Genomic DNA, 20,721 nt, shown 5'->3' with positions numbered 1-20,721 from the left:
CCTAAAAACAACAACAAGAATGAAAACACTTCCTATGAGAACCTTCGTGACACAGCCAAAGGAGTGCTCAGAGGTCAATTTATAGCAATAAATGCACACGTTCAAAAAGAAGATAGGGCCAAAATAAAAAAATTATCACTACAACTTGAATAAATAGAAAAAAAGTAACAAAAGAATAAAACATAAGGGAGAAGAGGCTGAAAATTTCAACTATATTAAAATTTACAACCATTCATCGAAGGGCAAAGAAAATGAGCAAAGAGATAAGTTACATACTAGGAGAAAAATTCCCAAAGTTTGTAAAGAAAATCTAAAAAGTCATAGAAATATAAATTAACAGCGGGAAAAGATGCACAGCCTTGTCAGTAGTGGAGAATGTAAGGCAATTACAGAATAAAATTAAAGTAGGATGCTGTCTTAGCCATACAGTGCTGCTAAAACAGAGATACCGCAAGTGGACGGGTTTAACAAAGAGAGGTTTATTCACACTGTCTGGTAGGCCACAAGCCCAAATTCAGGGCGTCAGCCCTAGGGGAAGGCTTCGTCTCTCTGTTGGCTCTGGAGGAAGGTCCTCGTCCTCAATATTCCCCTGGGAGAGGAGCTTCTCAGGCACAGGGACCCCGGGTCCAAAGGACGCCCTCTGCTTCCAAGGCTTCGTTTTTGGTCGTATGAGGTCCCCAACTCTCTGCTTGGTTCTCTTTCCTTTTATCTCCTGTAAGATAAAAGGTGGTGCAGTCCACACCCCAGGGAAACTCCCGTTACACTGGATCAGTGATGTGGCCTTACTAAGGGGTGTTACAATCCCACCCTAATCCTTTTTAACAGAAAATTACAATCATAAAATAGAGGACAATCACACAGTGCAGGGAATCATAGCCCAGCCAAACTGATACACACATTTTTGCGGGGACATAATTCAGTCCATGACAGATACCATTTCACACTGTTTACAAGAGCAAGTATTAGATAAGCTGATAGAACAAATAAAATCCACATGGCTACTCTGTGGGAGGAAAAAGGTGTAAAATGCATCGTGTTTCCCAATAAAGCTGAACACAGCTATGGTCTACGACGCAGCCACATTCCCTCACTGCAGAGTCACCGTGCAGGACCACACGGAGCCTGGAAAGGGAAGGAATAGAAGACCAGCAGCACTCACAAGAGCAAAAACGACGCCTGAACCACCCAAATCCTGGCGCTCCACACGGCTGGGTAGGCTGTGGCCCGTTCATGCCGTGGAACATACATAGGCACATGGATGCAGGACGGTTACAGACACCAACACCTATGAAACTCAAGGCATCCTAGGGAAGCAAGTCACTAAAGAACCCAGACAGAGAAGTGACTGAATTTACAGAAAGCTCAAAAGACACCAGGCTAATAATATAGAGCTGATGGATTAAGACCTGGGTGATAAAGCTGTGGTTAAGAGCAGTACTACCGGTCACACTCATGAACTTTCAAATGCAGGTATCTCCAGGCAAGAGGAGACAAGATCAGGGTGGGACCCTCGGAGGTGGCCATAAAAAATTGACCAAGGTCTATTTAAATTATAGACTCAGATTACTATTTAAATTATACAGAAGTTTATGTACTCCTTCTTTATGAAAGAGCTGACAGCAAAGCTTAAAACATTATTACGAAAGAAACGTAATTTTCCTATAATTATTTTACAAAGTCTTGTGAAAACCCCTTCCTTTTGATTTTACTTAGCTCAGAAGGGCTTTAAACTATTGATACCTAGATTTTAGAAATCTGCATTTATGTTCACTAGAACAAGCACTGCAAAAGCAAAATAACGGCCACAATCCAAGTGTCCCTTCACTGTAATACAGTTAAAAACAACAACAAAAAACCAACCAAACAAACAAAAACAAACGTCAACCATATGTAGTATTCTGGAGTTCTACAACAATTTAGATTTAAGCACTCTATGTATTGTTGGAGCCCTAGTGGCGCAGTGATTAGAACCGGGCTGCTAACCAAAGGGTCAGCAGGGGGAATCCACCAGCTGCTCCCTGGCAACGCTATGGGGCAGTTCTACTCTGTCCTATACGGTCGCTGTGAGTCGGAATCAACTTGACAGTGGGTTTTTGTTTTTTTTTTTAATGTATTGTTATAAAAAGATCTCCATGATAGTTTGTTCACTAAAAAGTAAGTATAAAATTCCATGCTACATTTTGTGTAACGTATGAGGGGAATAATAAAAAATTTCTATTTCTATTTGGTTGTTTCTGCACAAACACTGGCAAGATGCTTCAGAGAGTGATAAAGCTGGTTATTTAAAGGAAGCTGGAGAAAGAGGAAAGGGCTGGCTGAGGATTGGAGCCGGAATAAGTGTTCAGAAAGTATGCTTTTAAAGCTCATATTGAGTTTCAAACTTTGAAGGTATTATGTATTGGAAAACCAATTTCAGTAAACTATATTGTACTTTTAAATATAAGTCAAACGAGACAGTAAGCGTTTTTACTAGGAACTCGGGTTCGTAATAAAACGACTTAAAATTTAATCATTTAGGACCCAAATGTTATTAAACGGTCTAATACACTTGGGCAAATCCCAAGAGTATAAAGTAGAGCTCTCTTCCTAAACACAGTAACCAGAAAAACCAGAGTCTGTCCGTTCATTTTATCTCAGCCAGGAGAATGTTTGTAAAATGGCTAAAATACACAACACATTAGGGGTTCTGGCATGACTTGTCAAATGTAATAGGAGTCTTTAAGAACCTTCTCAAGATTTAAGTAAGCTTTAGAGTAACTTTTACCTCAGTTGAAATAGGTATTCCTGAGTTTGAGAAGTTTATATCCATTAAGTTGAAAAACTCTCAGTAGAACCACACCAAATGATTTAGAAATTTTCCTCTAGTGGAAACTGTAAACCCAAGAACTTAAACACACACATCTCACATGTTGAGCTTCTCTAGCCAAAGAGAACGCTTTAATTTTAGATTCTAATTCAGGAAAACAGAGAACAGTCAAGAATTACAAGGATTAAATACCAGCTGTAGGCATGGGTAGGAGGACAGGACCCAGATAGCCGATTCGTGCTTTCCACACATCTGAAAGCTTCAAGTTAAAAGCATTCCCAGTGTGAGGTGGGGGTGGTGGTGGCCTGGAGAACCCACACAGGATCCAGCTGGACTCACTGTCCCCAGCTTCATGCCTCTGGTGATATCAGGAGATCACCAATATCACCCAGGACCCATAAACAGTCAGGGCCTTTACCTACAGACTCTCTTTCTCCCCTTTTCCTCATAATACATTGCGGGGGGGGGGTGGGGGTGGGGAGCTGTAGTTTTAGAACCGCACAGAAAATGCTCCAGTGCCTGGGGGAGCCAAGAACACTGTTCAGAGAGATGGGACAAGAATGGCTCTGGAGGCCGGGACTCACCTTCATAGCCAGAGCTACTCTGTCTTCAGGCTCTGGTCAGCAGACTGCCGTTCAACACAGAGCACAAAGGACCAGGGAAGGGATTTAATGCCCCATGGTGCCAGCTCTGAGAGTCCCATAAGGAAGGTGATCCCAGGCATCCAAACCTTAAAAAGCAACATATGTGCCCAGTGACAGTAGAGCAGGGCCTTAGGATGCCTCCTAGGGCTCAGTCCCTTGGCTTCCTCTGCCACCTTTTTTCCTCATGGAGGAACCAAAGTCCCACAGCACACAGTTGGTCCCCCAACAATTCCTATCAAGTCTCATCCACATACTGAGAGAATAACCCAGTTCTCCGTAGAACTCACCATTTCCTTCTCCAGCTTCTGAAAGTCTAAGGGCATGTTGTCTCTAAGCCCAAGAAGCCAAGTCAGGAAGAGGGACGGGAGTAGAAGCAGAGCACTGGGCAGTTTGGAAGCAGATGAATAATGTTTGGTCCACACTCCGGCCACAGCAGCTGAAATTCTGACTTCTGATTTACAGATGTGCAAGATGGTCGCCCGAGGTCCCCAGTTCTCCCTGGACCTCACTTGAGACCTGAAATGGAAGAAGGACGGGGAGGACACACTGTTGAGGAAACAAGGAGTGACAGGTTTTTGGCTTGCTCCCAGGCTCAGGGCTACCATGCATCTGTCAGTTTGTTGTACTGTGGTGGCTTGCACGTTGCTGTGACGCTGGAAGCTATGTCACTGGTATTTCAAATAGCAGCAGGGTCACCTGTGGTGGACAGCTTTCAGCTGAACTTTCAGACTAAGACAGACTAGGAAGAAGGACCTGGTGCTCTACTTCTGAAAAAACTGGCCAGTGAAACCCTTAAGTATAGGAACAGATCACTGTCTAGTATACTGACAGAAGATGAGCCCCTCTGGTTGGAACGCACTCAAGATACAACTGGGGAAGAGCTGCCTCCTCAAAGGAGAGTCAACCTTAAATGATGTGGGTAGAGTCAAGCTTTTGGGACCTTCATTTGCTGATGCGGCACGATGCAAAAGAAGAAGAAACAGTTGCAAGCATCCATTAATAATCGGACTCTGGACTGTTTGAAGAAACTAGGAAAATTGGAAGTCATCAAAAACGAAATGGAATGCATAAAGATGGTTATCCTAGGCATTAGTGAGCTGAAATGGGCTGGTATTGGCCATTTTAAATCAGACAATCATATGGTCTACTATGCTGGGAATGACAAATTGAAGAGGAATGGCATCGCATTCACAGTTAAAAAGCATATTACAAGATTAATCCTGAAGTAAAACCCTGTCAGTGATAGGATAACATCCACAGCCTACAAGACAGACCAGTTAATACCACTATTATTCAAATTTATGCACCAACCAATAATGCTAAAGATGAGGAAATTGAAGATTTTTTACCAACTTCTGCAATCTGAAATTTATCAAACACGCAATCAAGATGCACTGATAATTACAGGTGTTTGAAATACGAAAGGTGGAAACAAAGAAGAAGGATCTGTATTACGAAAATATGGCCTTGGTGCCAGAAATTACACCAGAGATTGCATGACAGAATTTTGCAAGACCAGTGAATAATTACTCATTGCAAATAATTTTTTTTCAACAACATAAACAGCAACTACACACATGGATTTTACTGGAATCAAACTGGATACACCTTGGTAAAAGACGATGTAAACCTCAATATCATCAGTCAGAACAAACATCGACTGCAGAACATCAATTGCTCATATTGAAGTTCAAGTTCAAAACACTGAAGAAAATTAGAACAAGTCCAGGAGAGTGAAGTACAACCTTGAGCATATCCCACCTGAATTTAGAAACCATCTCAAGAATAGATTTGACACATTGAACACTAATGACTGAAGACCGGACAAGCTGTGGAATAACATCAAGGATATCATACTTGAAGAAAGCAACAGGCCATTAAAAAGACAGGAAAGAAAGAGAAGATCAAAATGGATATTAGAAGAGACTCTGAAAGTTGCTCTTGAACACAGAGTAGCTAAAGTGAATAGAAGAAATGATGAAGTAAAAGAGCTGAACAGATTTCAAAGGGCAGCTTCAGAAGACAAAGTATTACAATAAAATGTGCAAAGGCCTGGAGTTAGAAAACCAAAAGCGAAGAATATGCTTGCCATTTCTCAAGCTGAAAGACTGAAAGCCTTGACTTCAAGCCTCGTGTTGCAATTTTGAAGGACTCCATGAGCAAAATACATGTCTGTCAGTTTGCCATCCTGTGGTGGCTTGCGTGTTGCCGTGATACTGGAAACTTTGTCAACGGTATTTCAAATACGAGCAGGGTCACCCTTGCTGGATAGGTTTCAGCTGCACTTTCAGACTAAGACACACTAGGAAGGAGGATTGGACACTTTACTTATGAAAAAGTTGACCAAAGGAAACCTTACAAAGAGCAACGAATGACTGATACACTGCCAGAAGATGAGCCTCTCAGGTTGGCAGGCACTCAAAATACAATGAGGTTCTGGGGTCTTAAATGCTAACAAGCGGCCATCTAAGATGCATCAATTGGTCTCAACCCACCTGGGGCAAAGGAGAATGAAGAACACCAAGGTCACACGACAACTAAGAGCCCAAGAGACAGAAAGGGCCACATGAACCAGAGACCTACATCATCCTGAGACCAGAAGAACTAGTTGGTGCCCGGCCACAATCGATGACTGCCCTGACAGGGAGCACAGCAGAGGACCCCTGAGGGAGCAGAAGATCAGTGGGATGCAGACCCCAAATTCTCATAAAAAGACCATACTTAATGGTCTGAGTGAGACTAGAGGAATCCCGGCAGTCATGGTCCCCAAACCTTCTGTTGGCACAGGACAGGAACCATCCCCGAAGACAACTCATCAGACATGAAAGGGACTGGACAGTGGGTAGGTGAGAGATGCTGGTGAAGAGTGAGCTAATTATATCAAGTGGTCACTTGAGACTGTGTTGGCATCTCCTGTCTGGAGGGGGGATGGGAGGATAGAGTTGGAAGCTGGCAAAATTTTCACGAAAGGAGAGACCGGAAGGGCTGACTCATTAGGGGGAGAGCAACTAGGAGTACGGAGTAAGGTGTTTATAAACTTATATGTGACAGTCTGACTTGATTTGTAAACGTTCACTTGAAGCTCAATAAAAGTTAATAATAATAATAAAAAAAATACAATGAGGCAAGAGGCACCTCCTCAAAGAAGGGTCCATGTTAATGAAGTGAGTGGAGTCAAACTTTCAAGACCTTCATTTGCCGATGTGGCACGACTCAAAATGACAACAAACAGCTGCAAATATCCAATAATAATTAGAACGTGGAATATATGAAGTATGAATCCAGGAAAACTAGAAATTGTCAAAAACGAAATGGAACACATTAAGATCAAAATCCCAGGCATCAGTGAGCTGAAACGCACTGGTAATGGCCATTCTGAATTAGACAATCATATGGTCTACTATACCGGGAATGACAAATTGAAGAGGAATGGCACCACATTCGTCTTAAAAAAGAACATTTCAACATCTATCCTGAAGTACAGTGCTGTCAGTGCTTGGATAAAATCCATAAGCCTACAAGGAAATCAATTAATACAACTATTATTCAAATTTACACACAATCACTAAGGCCAAAAATGAAGAAAGTGAAGATTTTTACGAACTTCTGCAGTCTGAAATTGATCAAACACGCAATCAGGACTGCACTGATAATTACTGTGATTGGAATGTGCAAGCGGGAAACAAACAAGAAGGACTGGTAGTTGGAAAATACGGCACTGATAGTAGAAACGACACCGGGGATCACATGATAGAATTTTGCAAGACCAACTACTTCTTAACTGCAAATACCTTTTTTCAACAACATTAACAGTGATTTTACCTGTGGATCTCGCTAGGTGGAATACATGAGAATCAAACTGACTACATCTGTGAAAAGAGACGATGGAAAAGCTTAGTATCATCAGTCAGAACAAGGCCAGGGCCAATTGTGGAACAGACCATCAATTGCTCAAATGCAAGTTCAAGGTGATGTTGAAGAAAATCAGAACAAGTCCATGAGAGCCAAAGTACAACCTTGAGTATATCCTACCAGAATTTAGAGACCATTTCAAGACAGATGTGATGTACTGAACACTAATGATCAAAGACCAGATGAGTTGTGGATGACATTAAGGACATCACACATGAAGAACGCAAGAGGTCTTTAAAAAGACAGGAAAGAAAAAAAAGACTAAAACGGATATCAAAAGAGACTCTGAAAATTGCTCTTGATGGCAGAGTAGCACAAGTGGAAGGAAGAAATGACAAAGTAAGAGAGCTGGACAAGAGATTTCAAAGGGCAGCTCCAGAAGACAAAGTAAAGTATTATAATGACATTTGCAAAAAAAAAAAAAAAATGATAAAAACGAAAAAGGAAGAATACCCTCGGCATTTCTCAAGCTGAAAGAGCTGAAGAAAAATTCAAGCCTTGAGTTGCAATACTGAAGGATTCTATGGGGAAACTATTAAATGACAGAGGAAGCATCAAAAGAAGATGGAAGGAATATAGAGAGTCACTGTACCAAAAAAAAATTGGTTGATGTTCAACCATTTCAGGAGGTAGCACATGATCAAAAACCAATAGTACTGAAGGAAGAGGTCCAAGCTACAGTGAAGGCACAGGTGAAAAACAAGGCTCCAGGAACTGAGAGAATACCAACTGAGATGATTCACCAGACAGATGCAGTGCCGGAAGTGCTCACTCGTCTATGCTAAGAAATTTGGAAGATGGCTACCTGGCCAACCAAATGGAAGAGATGCATAACTGAACTCATTGCAAGGAAAGGTGATCCAACAGAATACAGAAATTATCAAAAAATGTCATTGATATCACACGCAAGTAAAATTTTGCTGAAGATCATTCAAAAGCAGCTGCAGCAATACATACAGGGAGAACTGCCAGAAATTCAGGCCGGATTCAGAAGAGGACGTAGAACAAGGAATATCATTGCTGATGTCAGATGGATCCTGGCTGAAAGCAGAGAATACCACAAAGACGTTTACCTGTATTTTATCGACTATGCAAAGGTATTCGACTTTGTGGATCTCAACAAACTATGAATAACACTGTGAAGAATGAATTCCAGAACACTTACTTGTGCTCCTGAGGAACTTGTACTTAGACCAAGAGGCAGTCATTTGAACAGTACAACGGGATACTGCGTGGTTTAAGGTCAGGAAAGGGGAGCATCAGGGTTGTATCTTTTTACCACATTTATTCAATCTGTATGCTGAGGAAATAATCCGAGAAGCTGGAGTATATGAAGAAGAATGTGGCATCAGGATCGGTGGAAGACTCATTAACAACCTGTAATACGCAGATGAAACAACCTTGTTTGCTGAAGTGAAAAGGACTTGAAGCACTTATTGATGATGATCAAAGACTACAGCCTTCAGTATGGATCACATCTCAACATAAAGAAGACAAAAATCCTCACAACTGGACCAGTAAGCAACATCATGATAAAAGGAAAAAATATTAAAGCTGTCACGGATTTCATTTCACTTGGGTCCACAATCAACATAAAAATTCTCAACAAAATTCAAGCCAAAAGAATTCAGCATTATATCAAAAAAATAATACACCACGACCAAGGAGGATTCATACAGGTATGCCAGGATGGTTCAACATTAGAAAATCAATCAATGTAATCCACAATATAAACAAAATGAAAGGAAGAATCACATGATCATCTCAATCGACACAGAAAAGGCATTTGACAAAGTCCAACACCCATTCCTGATAAAAACTCATGATAAAATAGATACAGAAGGGAAATTTTTCAACGTAATAAAGGGCATCTATGCAAAACCAATGGTCAACATCATTCTTACTGGAGAGAGGCTGAAAACATTCCCCCTCAGAACAGGAACAAGACAAGGATGCCCTTTATCTCCACTCCTATTTAACATTGTGCTGGAAGTCCTAGCTAGAGCAATAAAGCAAGAAACGGAAATAAAGGGTATTCAAGATGGTAATGAAGAAATTTAACTGTCTCTACTTGCAGATGCGGAATCGACTCGATGGCACTCGGGGGGTGGTACTTGCAGATGATATGATACTATACATAGAAAACCCAACACTCCACGACAAAACTACTGGAATTAATCGAAAAATTCAGCAGAGTAGTGGGATACAAGATAAACATACAAAAATCAGTTGGACTCCTACACATCAATAAAGAGAACGAAAAAAAGGAAATCAGGAAAACAATATCATTTATAACAGCTCCTAAAAAAGTACAATACTTAGGAGTAAATCTAACCAGGGATGTAAAAGACCTATACAAAGAAAACTACAAAACGCTACTGGAAGAAACCGAAAGAGATCTACATAAATGGAAAAACATACCATGCTCATGGATAGGTAGACTCAACATTGTGAAAATGAAAATTCTACCCAAGTGATTTACAAATACAATACAATCCCAATCTAAATACCAACAGCATTCTTTAAAGAGACAGAAAAACTTATCATTAACTTTATACGGAAAGGGAAGAAGCCCTGGATAAGTAAAGCACTACTGAAGAAGAATAAAGTAGGAGGACTCACATTACCTGACCTCCGAACCCACTATAGAGTATGGTAGTCAAAACAGCCTGGTACTGGTACAACGACATATACACTGACCAATGGAACAGAATTGAGAACCCAGACGTAAATCCATCCACCTATGGTCACCTGATCTTCGACAAAGGCCCAAAGTCCATCAAATGAGGAAAAGAGAGTCTTTCTAACAAATGGTGCTGGCAAAACTGGACGCCCATTTGCAATAAAAATGAACCTGGATCCACAACTCACAGCATATACAGAAACTAATTTAAAATGGATCAAACATCTAAGAATAAAGCTAAAAACTCTGAAGTTCATAGAAGAAAAAATAGGATCAATGCCAGAGGCCCTGATACACAGCATTAACTAGATACAAACCACAATGAACAACACACAAACTCCAGAAAATAAGCCAGATAACTGGGATCTTCTAAAAATTAAACACTTATGCTCATCAAAAGACTTCACTAAAAGAGTAAAAAGAGAACCTACAGACTGGGAAAAAATTTGTGGCTGTTACAAACCAGACAAAGGTCTAATCTCTAAAATCTGTAATAAAATCCAACACCTGTACGACAAAAAGACAAACCAATTAAAAAATGGGCAAAGGAAATGAACAGACACTTCACCAAAGAAGACATTCGAGCAGCCAACAGACACATGAGGAAATGCTAGCAATCACTAGCCATTAGAGAAATGCAAATTGAAACCACAATGAGATACCATCTCACCCCAGCATTACTGCCAGGAATCAAAAAAGCAGGGAATAACAAATGTCGGAGATGCCGTGGGGAGATTAGAACTCTTATGCACTGCTGGTGGGAATGCAAAATGATACAACCATTTTGGAAAATGGTATGACGCTTCCTTAGAACGCTGGGAATAGAAATGCCATATGATCCAGCAATCCCACTCCTAGGAATATATTCTAGAGAAATGAGTCGTCACATGAATAGACATATGCACGCCCGTGCTCACTGCAGCGTTATTCACAATACCAAAAAGATGGAAACAACCTAGACGGCCATCAGCAGATGAATGGAAAAACAAACTGTGGTACATACACACGATGGAGTATTAAAAAAAAAAAAAAAAAGAACAATGAGGAATCTGTGAAGCATCTCATAACATGGACGAATCTGGAGGGCATTATGCTGAGTGAAACAGGTCAGTCACAAAAAGGCAAATATTGTACGAGACCACTACTGTAAAAACTCATGAAAAAGTTTACACACAAAAAGAAACAATCTTTGATGGTTACGAGGAAGGGTAGGCACGAGGTTGTAAAAACACTAAATAGACAATAGATAACTCTGGTGAAGGGTAAGACAGTACATAACACTGGGGAAGTCAGCACGACTTGTACAAGGCAAGGTCATGGAAGCCCCACAGACACATCCAAACTCCCTTAAGGACCGAACTGCTGGGCTGACGGCTGTGGGGACCTTGGTCTCAGGGAACATCTAGCTCAACTGGCATAACATAATTTATAAAGACAGTGTTCTACATTCTACTTTGGTGAGTGCCGTCTGGGGTCTTAAAAGCCTGTGAGCGGCCATCTAGGATACTCCACTGGTCTCACGCCTTTGGGAGCAAGGGAGAATGAAGAGAACTAGACACAAGGTAAAGATCAGTCCAAAGGACTAATGGACACAACTATCACGGTCTCCACCAGACTGAGTCCAGTACAATGAGATGGTGCCTGGCTAGCACCACTGACTGCTCTGACAAGGGATCACAATAGAGGGTCCTGGACAGAGCTGGAGAAAAATGTAGAACAAAATTCTAACTCACAAAAAAAGATCGGACTTATTGGCCTGACAGAGACTGGAGAAACCCTGAGAGTATGGCCCCTGAACACCCTTTCAGCTCAGTAATGAAGTCACTCCTGAGGTTCACCCTTCAGGCAAAGAGTAGACAGGCCCATAAAACAAAACTAGACTAAACAGGCACACCAGCCTAGGGCAAGGACCAGATGGCAGGAGGGAACAGGAAAGCTGGTAACAGGGAACCCAAGGTTGAGAAGAGAGAGTGCTGACATTTTGTAGGGTTGTTAACTAACATCGTTAAACAATATGTGTACTAACTGTTTAACGAGAAACTAGTTTGTTCTGTAAACCTTCATCTAAAGTACAATTGAAAAAAAAGAGAAAAAAATCAAACGATGATGGCACCCAGCGTCACAAAAAATTTGCATATAAATTTTTCAACGAGAGTCTAATTTTTAGTGCTATAAACTTACCCCTAAAGCACAATAAAATTAAAAAAAAAAAAAGAATCAAACAATGCATTTTATTGGCAAATCTGTTGCAAAAGACCTCTTTAAAATATTGAAAAGCAAGATGTCACTTTGAGGACTCAGGTGTGCCCAACCTAGGCCATGATACTTCCAATTGCCTCATAGGCATGCGAAAGCTAGACAATGAATAAGGAAGACCAAAGAAGAACTGATGCCTTTGAATTACAGTGTTGGAGTAGGATACTGAATATACCACATACTGCCAGAAGAATGAAGAAGTCTCTCCTGGAAGAAGTATAGCCAAAATTCTCCCTAGAAGCGGAAGATAGCAAGATTTTGTCCCATGTACTTTGGACATGTTATCAGGAGGGACCATTCCCTGGAGGAGGACATCATGCCTGGTAAAGTAGAGGGTCAGGGAAAAAAAGGAAGAATCTCAACAAGATGAACTGATATAGTGGAGGATGGTGCAGGCCTGGCAGTGTTTCCTTCTGTTGCACAAAGGGTCACAATGAGTCAGAAAGGATTTGAAGGCGCCTAACAACAGGCTCAGGACAATGCTCCACCCTGAGGGCATTTGCACGGAAGGCAGGACAGGCTTCAGCCTCCAGAGCACACATCTGCATGCTTTATGCAGCTCAATTAATGTAATCCATCCTAAAAACAAAACAAAAGAATCACGTGATTTTATCAACTGAGACCGAAAAGGCATTTGACAAAGTTCAACACCCATTCATGATAAAAACGATCAGCAAAATAGGAATAGAAGGAAAATTCCTCAACATAATAAATGGCATTAATGCAAAGCCAACAGCCAACATCATCCTAAATGGAGAGAGCCTGAAAGCATTCCCCTTGAGAATGGGAACCAGACAAGGATGCCATTTATCACCACTCTTATTCAACATTGTGCTGGAGATCCTTGCCAGAGCAATGAGGCTAGATAAAGAAATAAAGGGCATCCAGATTGGCAAGGAAGAAGTAAAAGTATTTCTATTTGCAGATGACATGATCTTATACACAGAAAACCCTAAAGAATCCTCAAGAAAACTACTGAAACTAATAGAAGAGTTCAGCAAAGTATTGGGATATGAGATAAACACACAAAAATCAGTTGGATTCCTCTACACCAACAAAAAGAACATGGAAGAGGAAATCACCAAATCAACAGCATTTACAGTAGCCCCCAAGAAGATAAAATACTTAGGAATAAATCTTACCAGAGATTAAAAGACTTATACAAAGAAAACTACAAAACACTTCTGCAAGAAACCAAAAGAGACCTACATAAGTGGAAAAACATATCTTACTCATGGATAGGAAGACAACATTAAAATGTCTACTCTACCAAAGCGATCTATAGATTTAATGCAATTCCGATCCAAATTCCAATGACATTTTTTAATGACATGGAGAAACAAATCACCAATTTCATATGGAAGGGAAAGAGGCCCCGAATAAGCAAAACATTACTGAAAAAGAAGAACAAAGTGGGAGGCCTTAGTCTACCTGATTTTAGAACCTATTATACCGCCACAGTAGTCAAAACAGCCTGGTACTGGTACAACAACAGATACACAGACCAATGGAACAGAACTGAGAATCCATCCACATATGAGCAGTTGATTATTTGACAAAGGCCCCAAAACAGTTAAATGGGGAAAGACAGTCTTTTTAACAAATGGTGCTAGCATAACTGGATATCCATCTGCAAAAAAATGAAACAAGACCTACACCTCACTCCATGCACAAAAACGAGCTCAAAATGGATCAAAGACCTAAATACAAAATCTAAAACGATAAAGATCATGGAAGAAAAAATAGGGAAAACGTTAGGAGCCCTAATACATGGCATAAACAGTATACAAAACAGTACTAACAATGCAGAAGCAAAACTAGGTAACTGGGAGCTCGTAAAAATCAAACACCTATGCTCATTCAAACACTTCACCAAAAGAGTAAAAAGATTACCTACAGGCTGGGAAATGTTTTTAGCTATGACATTTCCGATCAGTACCTGATGTCTAAAATCTACATGATACTGCAAAAACTCAACCACAAAAAGACAAATAACCCCATTAAAAAAAGGGCAAAAGGTATGAACAGACACTTCACTAAAAAAGACATTCAGGTAGCTAACAGATACATGAGGAAATGCTCACGATCATTAGCCATTAGAGAAATGCAAATCAAAACTACAGTGAGATTTCATCTCACTCCAACAAGGTTAGCACTGATCCAAAAAACAAAATAATAAATGTTGGAGAGGCTGTGGAGAGATTAGAACACTTATACACTGCTGGTGGGAATGTCAAATGGTACAGCCACTTTGGAAATCGATTTGGCGCTTCCTTAAAAAGCTAGAAATAGAACTACCATACGATCCAGCAATCCCACTCCTTGGAATATATCCTAGAGAAATAAGAGCCTTTACATGAACAGATATATGCACACCCATGTTCACTGCAGCACTGTTTACAACAGCAAAAAGCTGGAAGCAACCAAGGTGTCCATCAACGGATGAATGGATGAATAAATTATATTCACACAATGGAATACTACCCATCGATAAAGAACAGTGAGGAATCTGTGACACATTTCATAACATGGAGGAATCTGGAAGGCATTATGCTGAGTGAAATTAGTTAGTTGCAAAAGGACAAATATTGTATAAGGCCACTGTTACAAGAACTCAAAAAATGGTTTAAACAGAGAATATTCTTTGATGGTTATGGAGGGGGAAGAGAGGGAGGGTGGGAGAAGGGTATTCACTAATTACATAGTAGATGAGAACTACTTTAGGTGACGTGAAAGACAACACACAATACAGGCGAGGTCAGCACAACCTGACTAAACCAAAAACAAAGAAGTTTCCTGAATAAACCGAAAGCTTCGGAGGCCAGCATAGCAGGGGCAGGGGTTTTGGGACCATGGTTTCAGGAGACATCTAAGTCAACTGGCATAATCAAATCTATTAAAACATTCTGCATCCCATTTTGGAGAGTGGAGCCGGGGTCTTAAATGCTAAGATGCATCAATTGGTCTCAACCCACCTGGATCAAAGGAGAATGAAGGACACAAGGTAATTATAAGCCCAAGAGACAGAAAGTGCCACATAAACCAGAGACCTACATCATCCTGAGACCAGAAGAACTAGATGGTGCCCGGCTACAACCGATGACTGCCCTGACATGGAACACAACAGAGAACCCCTAAGGGAGCAGGAGAGCAGTGGGGTGCAGACCCCAAATTCTCATAAAAAGGCCAGACTTAATGGTCTGACTGAGAGTAGAAGGACCCTGGTGGTCATGGGCCCCAGACCTTCTGTTGTTCCAGGACAAGAACCATTCCCAAAGCCAACTCTTTAAATAGGGATTGGACTGGACAATGGGTTGGAGGGGGATGCTGGTGAGGAGTGAGCTTCTTGGATCAGGTGGACACTTGAGACTATGTTGGCATCTCCTGCCTGGAGGGGAGATGAGAGGGTAGAGGGGATTAGAAGCTGGTGAAATGGACATGAAAAGAGAGAGTGGAGGGAGGGAGCGGGCTGTGTCATTATGGGGAGAGCAATTGGGAGTATGTAGCAGGGTGTACGTAAGTTTTTGTGTGAGAGACTGACTTGATTTGTAAACTTGCACTTAAAGAATAAAAATTTTTTATAAAAAGCATTGCACTGGGCAAATCTGTTACAAAGGAATCTCTTTGAAGTATTAAAAGGCAATCATGTCACTTTAAAGAGTAAGGTGCAACTGACCCAAACCATGGTATTTTCAATTGCACTATATGCATGCGAAAGCTGGACAAGAAGAAGGAAGACAGATGCCTTTGAATTACGGTGCTTGTGAAGAATATTAAATATACCATGAACTTCCAGAAAAATGAACAAATCTGTCTTAGAAGTACAGGGAGAATACTCCTTAGAAGTAAGGATGGGGAGACTTCGTCCCACATACTTCAGACATGTTATCAGGAGGGATCAGTCCCTGGAGAAGGACATCATGTTTGGTAAAGTAGAGGGTCAGCGAAAAAGAGGACAACCCTCAACAAGATGGACTGACACAGTGGCTGCAGCAATGGGGTCAAGCATAACAACGACTGTGAGGATGGTGCAGGACTGGAAGGCGTTTCGTTCTGTTGTACATAGGGTCACTAAGAATTTGAACTGACTCAGAGGCCCTAACAACAAAAAAAGGAAAGAAACAATAAGAAATTCTGGGTTGAACTCTACAGACAGGGATTGTCCTGTACTATGAGACAAACAATGATACTGGTGAGGAGGGAACTGCCTGGCTCAAGTAGACACATGGGACTATGGGGGTGACTCCTGTCTGGTGGCAAGACGAGAAGGAAGAAGGGGACAGGAGCTGGGTGAATGGACATGGGGAATACAGGGTGGAGAGGAGGAATGTGCTGTCTTATTAGGGGGAGAGGAGGAGGGAGTGTACGGGGCGGGGGGTGTGTATGGCTTTTTGTACGACAGACTGACTTGATTCGCAAACTTTCACCTAAAGCATGATAAATAAATTTTAAAAAATTCTGGGTTCGGTATACTGTTATTTATAAAAGTCAATGGCAAGATAACAGAAGCTGGAACTTTATACTGATAGGTTAAAAACATCCTGTTGATGTAATTACCACTTGGTGATAGGTTAAAAGAGTTTCTGTGGAATTAGTTTCTGCTGAATTACAAATGCTTTGTGGATTAGTTACTGCTTGACAACAGCAACTGGCTCATAGAGCAGTAACAGATAATTGCGAGACACTTAGGAAAGCTTCCTGTACAAGGTAAGTTCTGGGCAGTGGTTTGCAGAGCTTGGTTACAAAGAAAACGCCTCCTTAGATACCGGGTTAAACCTTCTTGACAGGTTTCTTAGTGCGCTCACATTAACGTGGTTTCTGGCCTCTGTACTTTTTATTAACAATTACTTCGGTCAAGCTCTTAAGTTTAGAGTTGCTCTTTTTCGTGTCTGTGTCTGTGTGTGCATGTGTGTCTGTTCGTCAGTCTGTGTGCGTCTGTGTCTGCGTGTGTGTCTGTGTGTGGGCGTGCGTGTGTCTGTGTATGGGCGTGCGTGTCTGTCTGTGGGCGTGCGTGTCTGTGTGTATCTGTGTGTCTGTGGGCGTGTCTGTCTGTGGGCGTGTGCGTCTGTCTGTGGATGTGTGTCTGTGTGTCTGTCCGTCTGTGGCCGCGCATCTGTGTCTGTGTGTGTGCCCGTGGGCGCTTGTGTGTCTATCTGTGGGGGTGTGTGTGTCTGTGGGCGTATCTGTGTCTGTGTCTGTCCGTCTGCGACCGCGCGTGTCTGTGTGTCTCTGTGTGTCTGTCCGTCTGTGTCTCTCTGTGTGTCCCTGTCTGTCTGTCTGTGTCTCTGTCTGTCCGTCTGCGGCCGCGCGTGTCTGTCCGTCTGTGTCTCTCTGTGTGTCTCTGTCTCTCTGTCCGTCTGCGGCCGCGCGTGTCTGTGTCTGTCTGTCCGTCTGTGTCTCTCTGTGTGTCCCTGTCTGTCTGTCCGTCTGTGTGTCTGTCTGTCCGTCTGCGGCGGCGCGTGTCTGTCTGTCCGTCTGTGTCTGTGTGTCTCTGTCTCTCTGTCCGTCTGCGGCCGCGCGTGTCTGTGTCTGTCTGTCCGTCTGTGTCTCTCTGTGTGTCCCTGTCTGTCTGTCTGTCTGTCCGTCTGTGTCTCTGTCTGTCCGTCTGCGGCCGCTCGTGTCTGTGTCTGTCCGTCTTTGTCTCTCTGTGTGTCTGTCTGTATCCCGGTCTGTCTGTCCGTCCGTCTGCGGCCGCGCGTGTCTGTGTCTGTCCGTCTGTGTCTCTGTCTGTCTGTCTGTCCGTCTGCAGCCGCGCGTGTCTATGTGTCTCTGTCCGTCTGTCCGTCTGTGTCTCTCTGGGTGTCTCTGTCTGTCTGTCCGTTTGCGGCCGCGCGTGTCTGTCTGTGTCTGTCCGTCTGTGTGTCTCTGTCCGTCTGCGGCCGCGCGTGTCTCTCTGTGTGTCTGTCCGTCTGCGGCCGCGCGTGTCTGTGTCCGTCCGTCTGCGGCCGCGCGTGTCTGGGCGCCGGCCCAGGAGGCCGAGGAGCCCGGCGGAGGCCGCACGGTCACGACGAGAACAGAGAAGCCCGGGGAGCGCGAGGAGCGGAGCATCTAGACTCAGGCCGACGAGCCCCGCTCCTCACAGCCCCCCGGGGACGCCGCCGCCGCTGCTCCGAGAAGCTCACCTGCGCGCGGCGACGATGCCCACGCTCTCACCTGGGAAGGCGGCGAGAGACGCGGGTCCCCACCGCCTCGGCCTCCGGAAAGCAGCGGCGCCCGCGGGCCCGGGGTCGCGCAGGAAGCGGCGGAGACGGAGAGACCGGGGTGGCGAGGGGAGCGGGAGCCGCGCCCTCAGAGCCGGGACGGGGGCCCGCGGGTCGCCCGCTAGGGGAGCCGGCGGACCGGAAACAGAACAGCACTGACTTCTAGCCGGAGCGGGGGGCGACGGACCGCGGCTGCCCATTCGTGGACACACTGTTCCGCTTCCGGTTGCGGGGGCGCTTGGTGCCTCAGGGAAGGGGCTCCGTGCGTGGAACTAGAGGACTCTAGCTCGTGACGGTGGGGTTCGGTGGTTGCCCCGGGTATCTGGGCTCTGACCTCGGCTGTACTTCTTTCCTCTATAGAGAAAAGCCTAGGTTTTCTTAAATGTGTTTATGAACTGAAACGCGTATTTCAGTCATCAAAGATACCTTTTCGAGCAGAGAAAGTTGGTATTTGCATATTTGGCCATTTGAAAAACGTTTACCATGTTCTGTAGAGAAAGGCTTTCTTCGGTGGTGGTGGTAGGTGCCTTTGCCTCGGTCCCAACTCAGCGACCCCACGTGCAAGAGATGGAAACACTGCCCTAAGTGGCGCCATCCTCACAGTCGTTGCTACGCTCGAGCTCATTTTCCCAGCCACTGTGTCGGTCCATGTGGTCGAGGGTCTTCCTCTTTTCTGCTGACCCTGTACTTGACCAAGCCTGATGTCCTTCTCCAGGGACTGATCCCTCTTGATAACATGTCCCACGTATGTGAGATGAAGTCTTGCCATACTTGCTGCTAAGGAGCGTTCTAGCTGTACTTTTTGCAAAACAGATTTGTTCCTTTTCTTTGTTTCTCATAAGTATTTCCCCATCTTTAGAATTTTTGAAGTCTCTAGTTTGGCTTCTGTTTCATGGTTTTTCGTCTCTTGCATATCACGTATCTTTCCCTAGGAGAAGGTACAGACTGCAAACCCATTCTTGTCGCTCCAAGTGCTGAGGACCCCGGAGAGAGGAGTTTTCCAGGCTGAGATGCAGGAGATTCCAGTGGTTCTCAGGGACAGTAGGTAAAAGGTGAAGTACCTTTGAAAATGACAATTAAAAACAATTGTTACTTTTTTCCCATACAACGTATATACAATATAATAAAATGGTGCATAACGTGTACTGATCTTAAATGTACAACACGATGGATTTTTCTATCAGGATCTACACTCATATAACCTGCTCTGTGATCAAGTTAGGGGAATTTTCCAGCGCATAAGAAGATTCCGTCCTGCTCTTTTCCCAATTGATATTCACCCTTGGAGTAACCAGTGTTCTCACTGTTATTGCCAGAGATAAGAATTGCCTATTCTTAGACTTTATATAATCAGACTAATACTGGATGAAGTGCCATGGGGGAAAATTTACTCAAAAGAGGTTTTTATTAAGCCAAGACAAAGACAATCATTGCAATGTGTGATCTGCCAGTGTGCACCAGACACAAGAAATAGCAGAATTCACAGAATTACAGTCAGGGAAAAACTAATGTACTGTTATAGAAGGCAGTGAAGATACATCATTGTCCAAGGCAAGATAACAAAGCAGGACCTTAATAATGATTAGTTTACAGAGCTTTGTTGACTAGTTACCTAGGGACATTACATTGATTGGTGGCTCACGGTTTTGTCTTAAGGCTTCTTGGGAACAAACCATAGAGATCAGCTGTTTTTCTTAAGGCTCTTTTGGAAATAAGCTAACAAAATTCTGATTGGTGCTAGTGAGGTAAGATAGTTACTACTTGATAATGTAGGTGCTTTGTTAGTTAGTTACCACTTAACAACCATAGGGGTTCACAGAGCAGTCACCGGACATTGTTTTCTGGAAATGTAGAGGTTACATAAAAGTTCCTTGGCTTTGTTGCAAGGAAAACCACATTATCTTGTTGTTGCTGTTGTTTTTAGGTGCCCTTGAGTCGGTACTGACTTATAGTGACCCTGTGTGTAACAGAATGAAACACTGCTTGGTCCTGCACCATCCTCACAATCGTCGTTATGTTCGAGTCCCTTGTTGCAGCAACTGTGATCAGTCCATTACGTCGAGGGTTTTCCTCTCTTTTCAATGACCCTCTCTACTGTACCAGCATGATGTCCTTCTCCAGGGACTGGTCCCTCCTGATAATATGTCCAAAGTGTGTGAGAAGATGTTTGACTATCGTTGCTTCTAAGGAGCATTCCGGCTGTACTTCTTCCAGGACAGA

General features: G+C 43.0%; 1 protein-coding gene across 1 annotated transcript; it reads right to left on the bottom strand.

Moving 5' to 3' along the window:
- Positions 1 to 465: 465 nt before the first annotated feature.
- Positions 466 to 19,151, bottom strand: LOC135230893 (uncharacterized). The gene is made up of 4 exons (XM_064283164.1): positions 19,103 to 19,151; positions 18,424 to 18,622; positions 3,738 to 3,966; positions 466 to 712 (listed from the first exon to the last, which is right to left on the bottom strand). The coding sequence occupies exons 1-4, from the start codon at positions 19,149 to 19,151 to the stop codon at positions 515 to 517; spliced, it is 675 nt and encodes a 224-aa protein (XP_064139234.1). The 3' UTR covers positions 466 to 514.
- Positions 19,152 to 20,721: the final 1,570 nt, after the last annotated feature.

The sequence above is a fragment of the Loxodonta africana genome, chromosome 3, assembly GCF_030014295.1.
Source record: "Loxodonta africana isolate mLoxAfr1 chromosome 3, mLoxAfr1.hap2, whole genome shotgun sequence".
Lineage (NCBI taxonomy): Eukaryota > Metazoa > Chordata > Mammalia > Proboscidea > Elephantidae > Loxodonta > Loxodonta africana.
This window is presented reverse-complemented; position numbering and strand designations above follow the sequence as displayed.

Coding starts and splice junctions, on each gene's coding strand:
- LOC135230893 (XM_064283164.1), bottom strand. CDS start 19,151: ATGGACCGACACAGTGGCTGGGAAAATGAGCTCGAGCGTAGCAACGAC. Junction 18,623..19,102: donor GCTCGAGCGTAGCAACGACT/GTGAGGATGGCG, acceptor CGGCTCCCCTAG/CGGGCGACCCGCGGGCCCCC. Junction 3,967..18,423: donor GGCATCGTCGCCGCGCGCAG/GTGAGCTTCTCG, acceptor CTTCCATTTCAG/GTCTCAAGTGAGGTCCAGGG.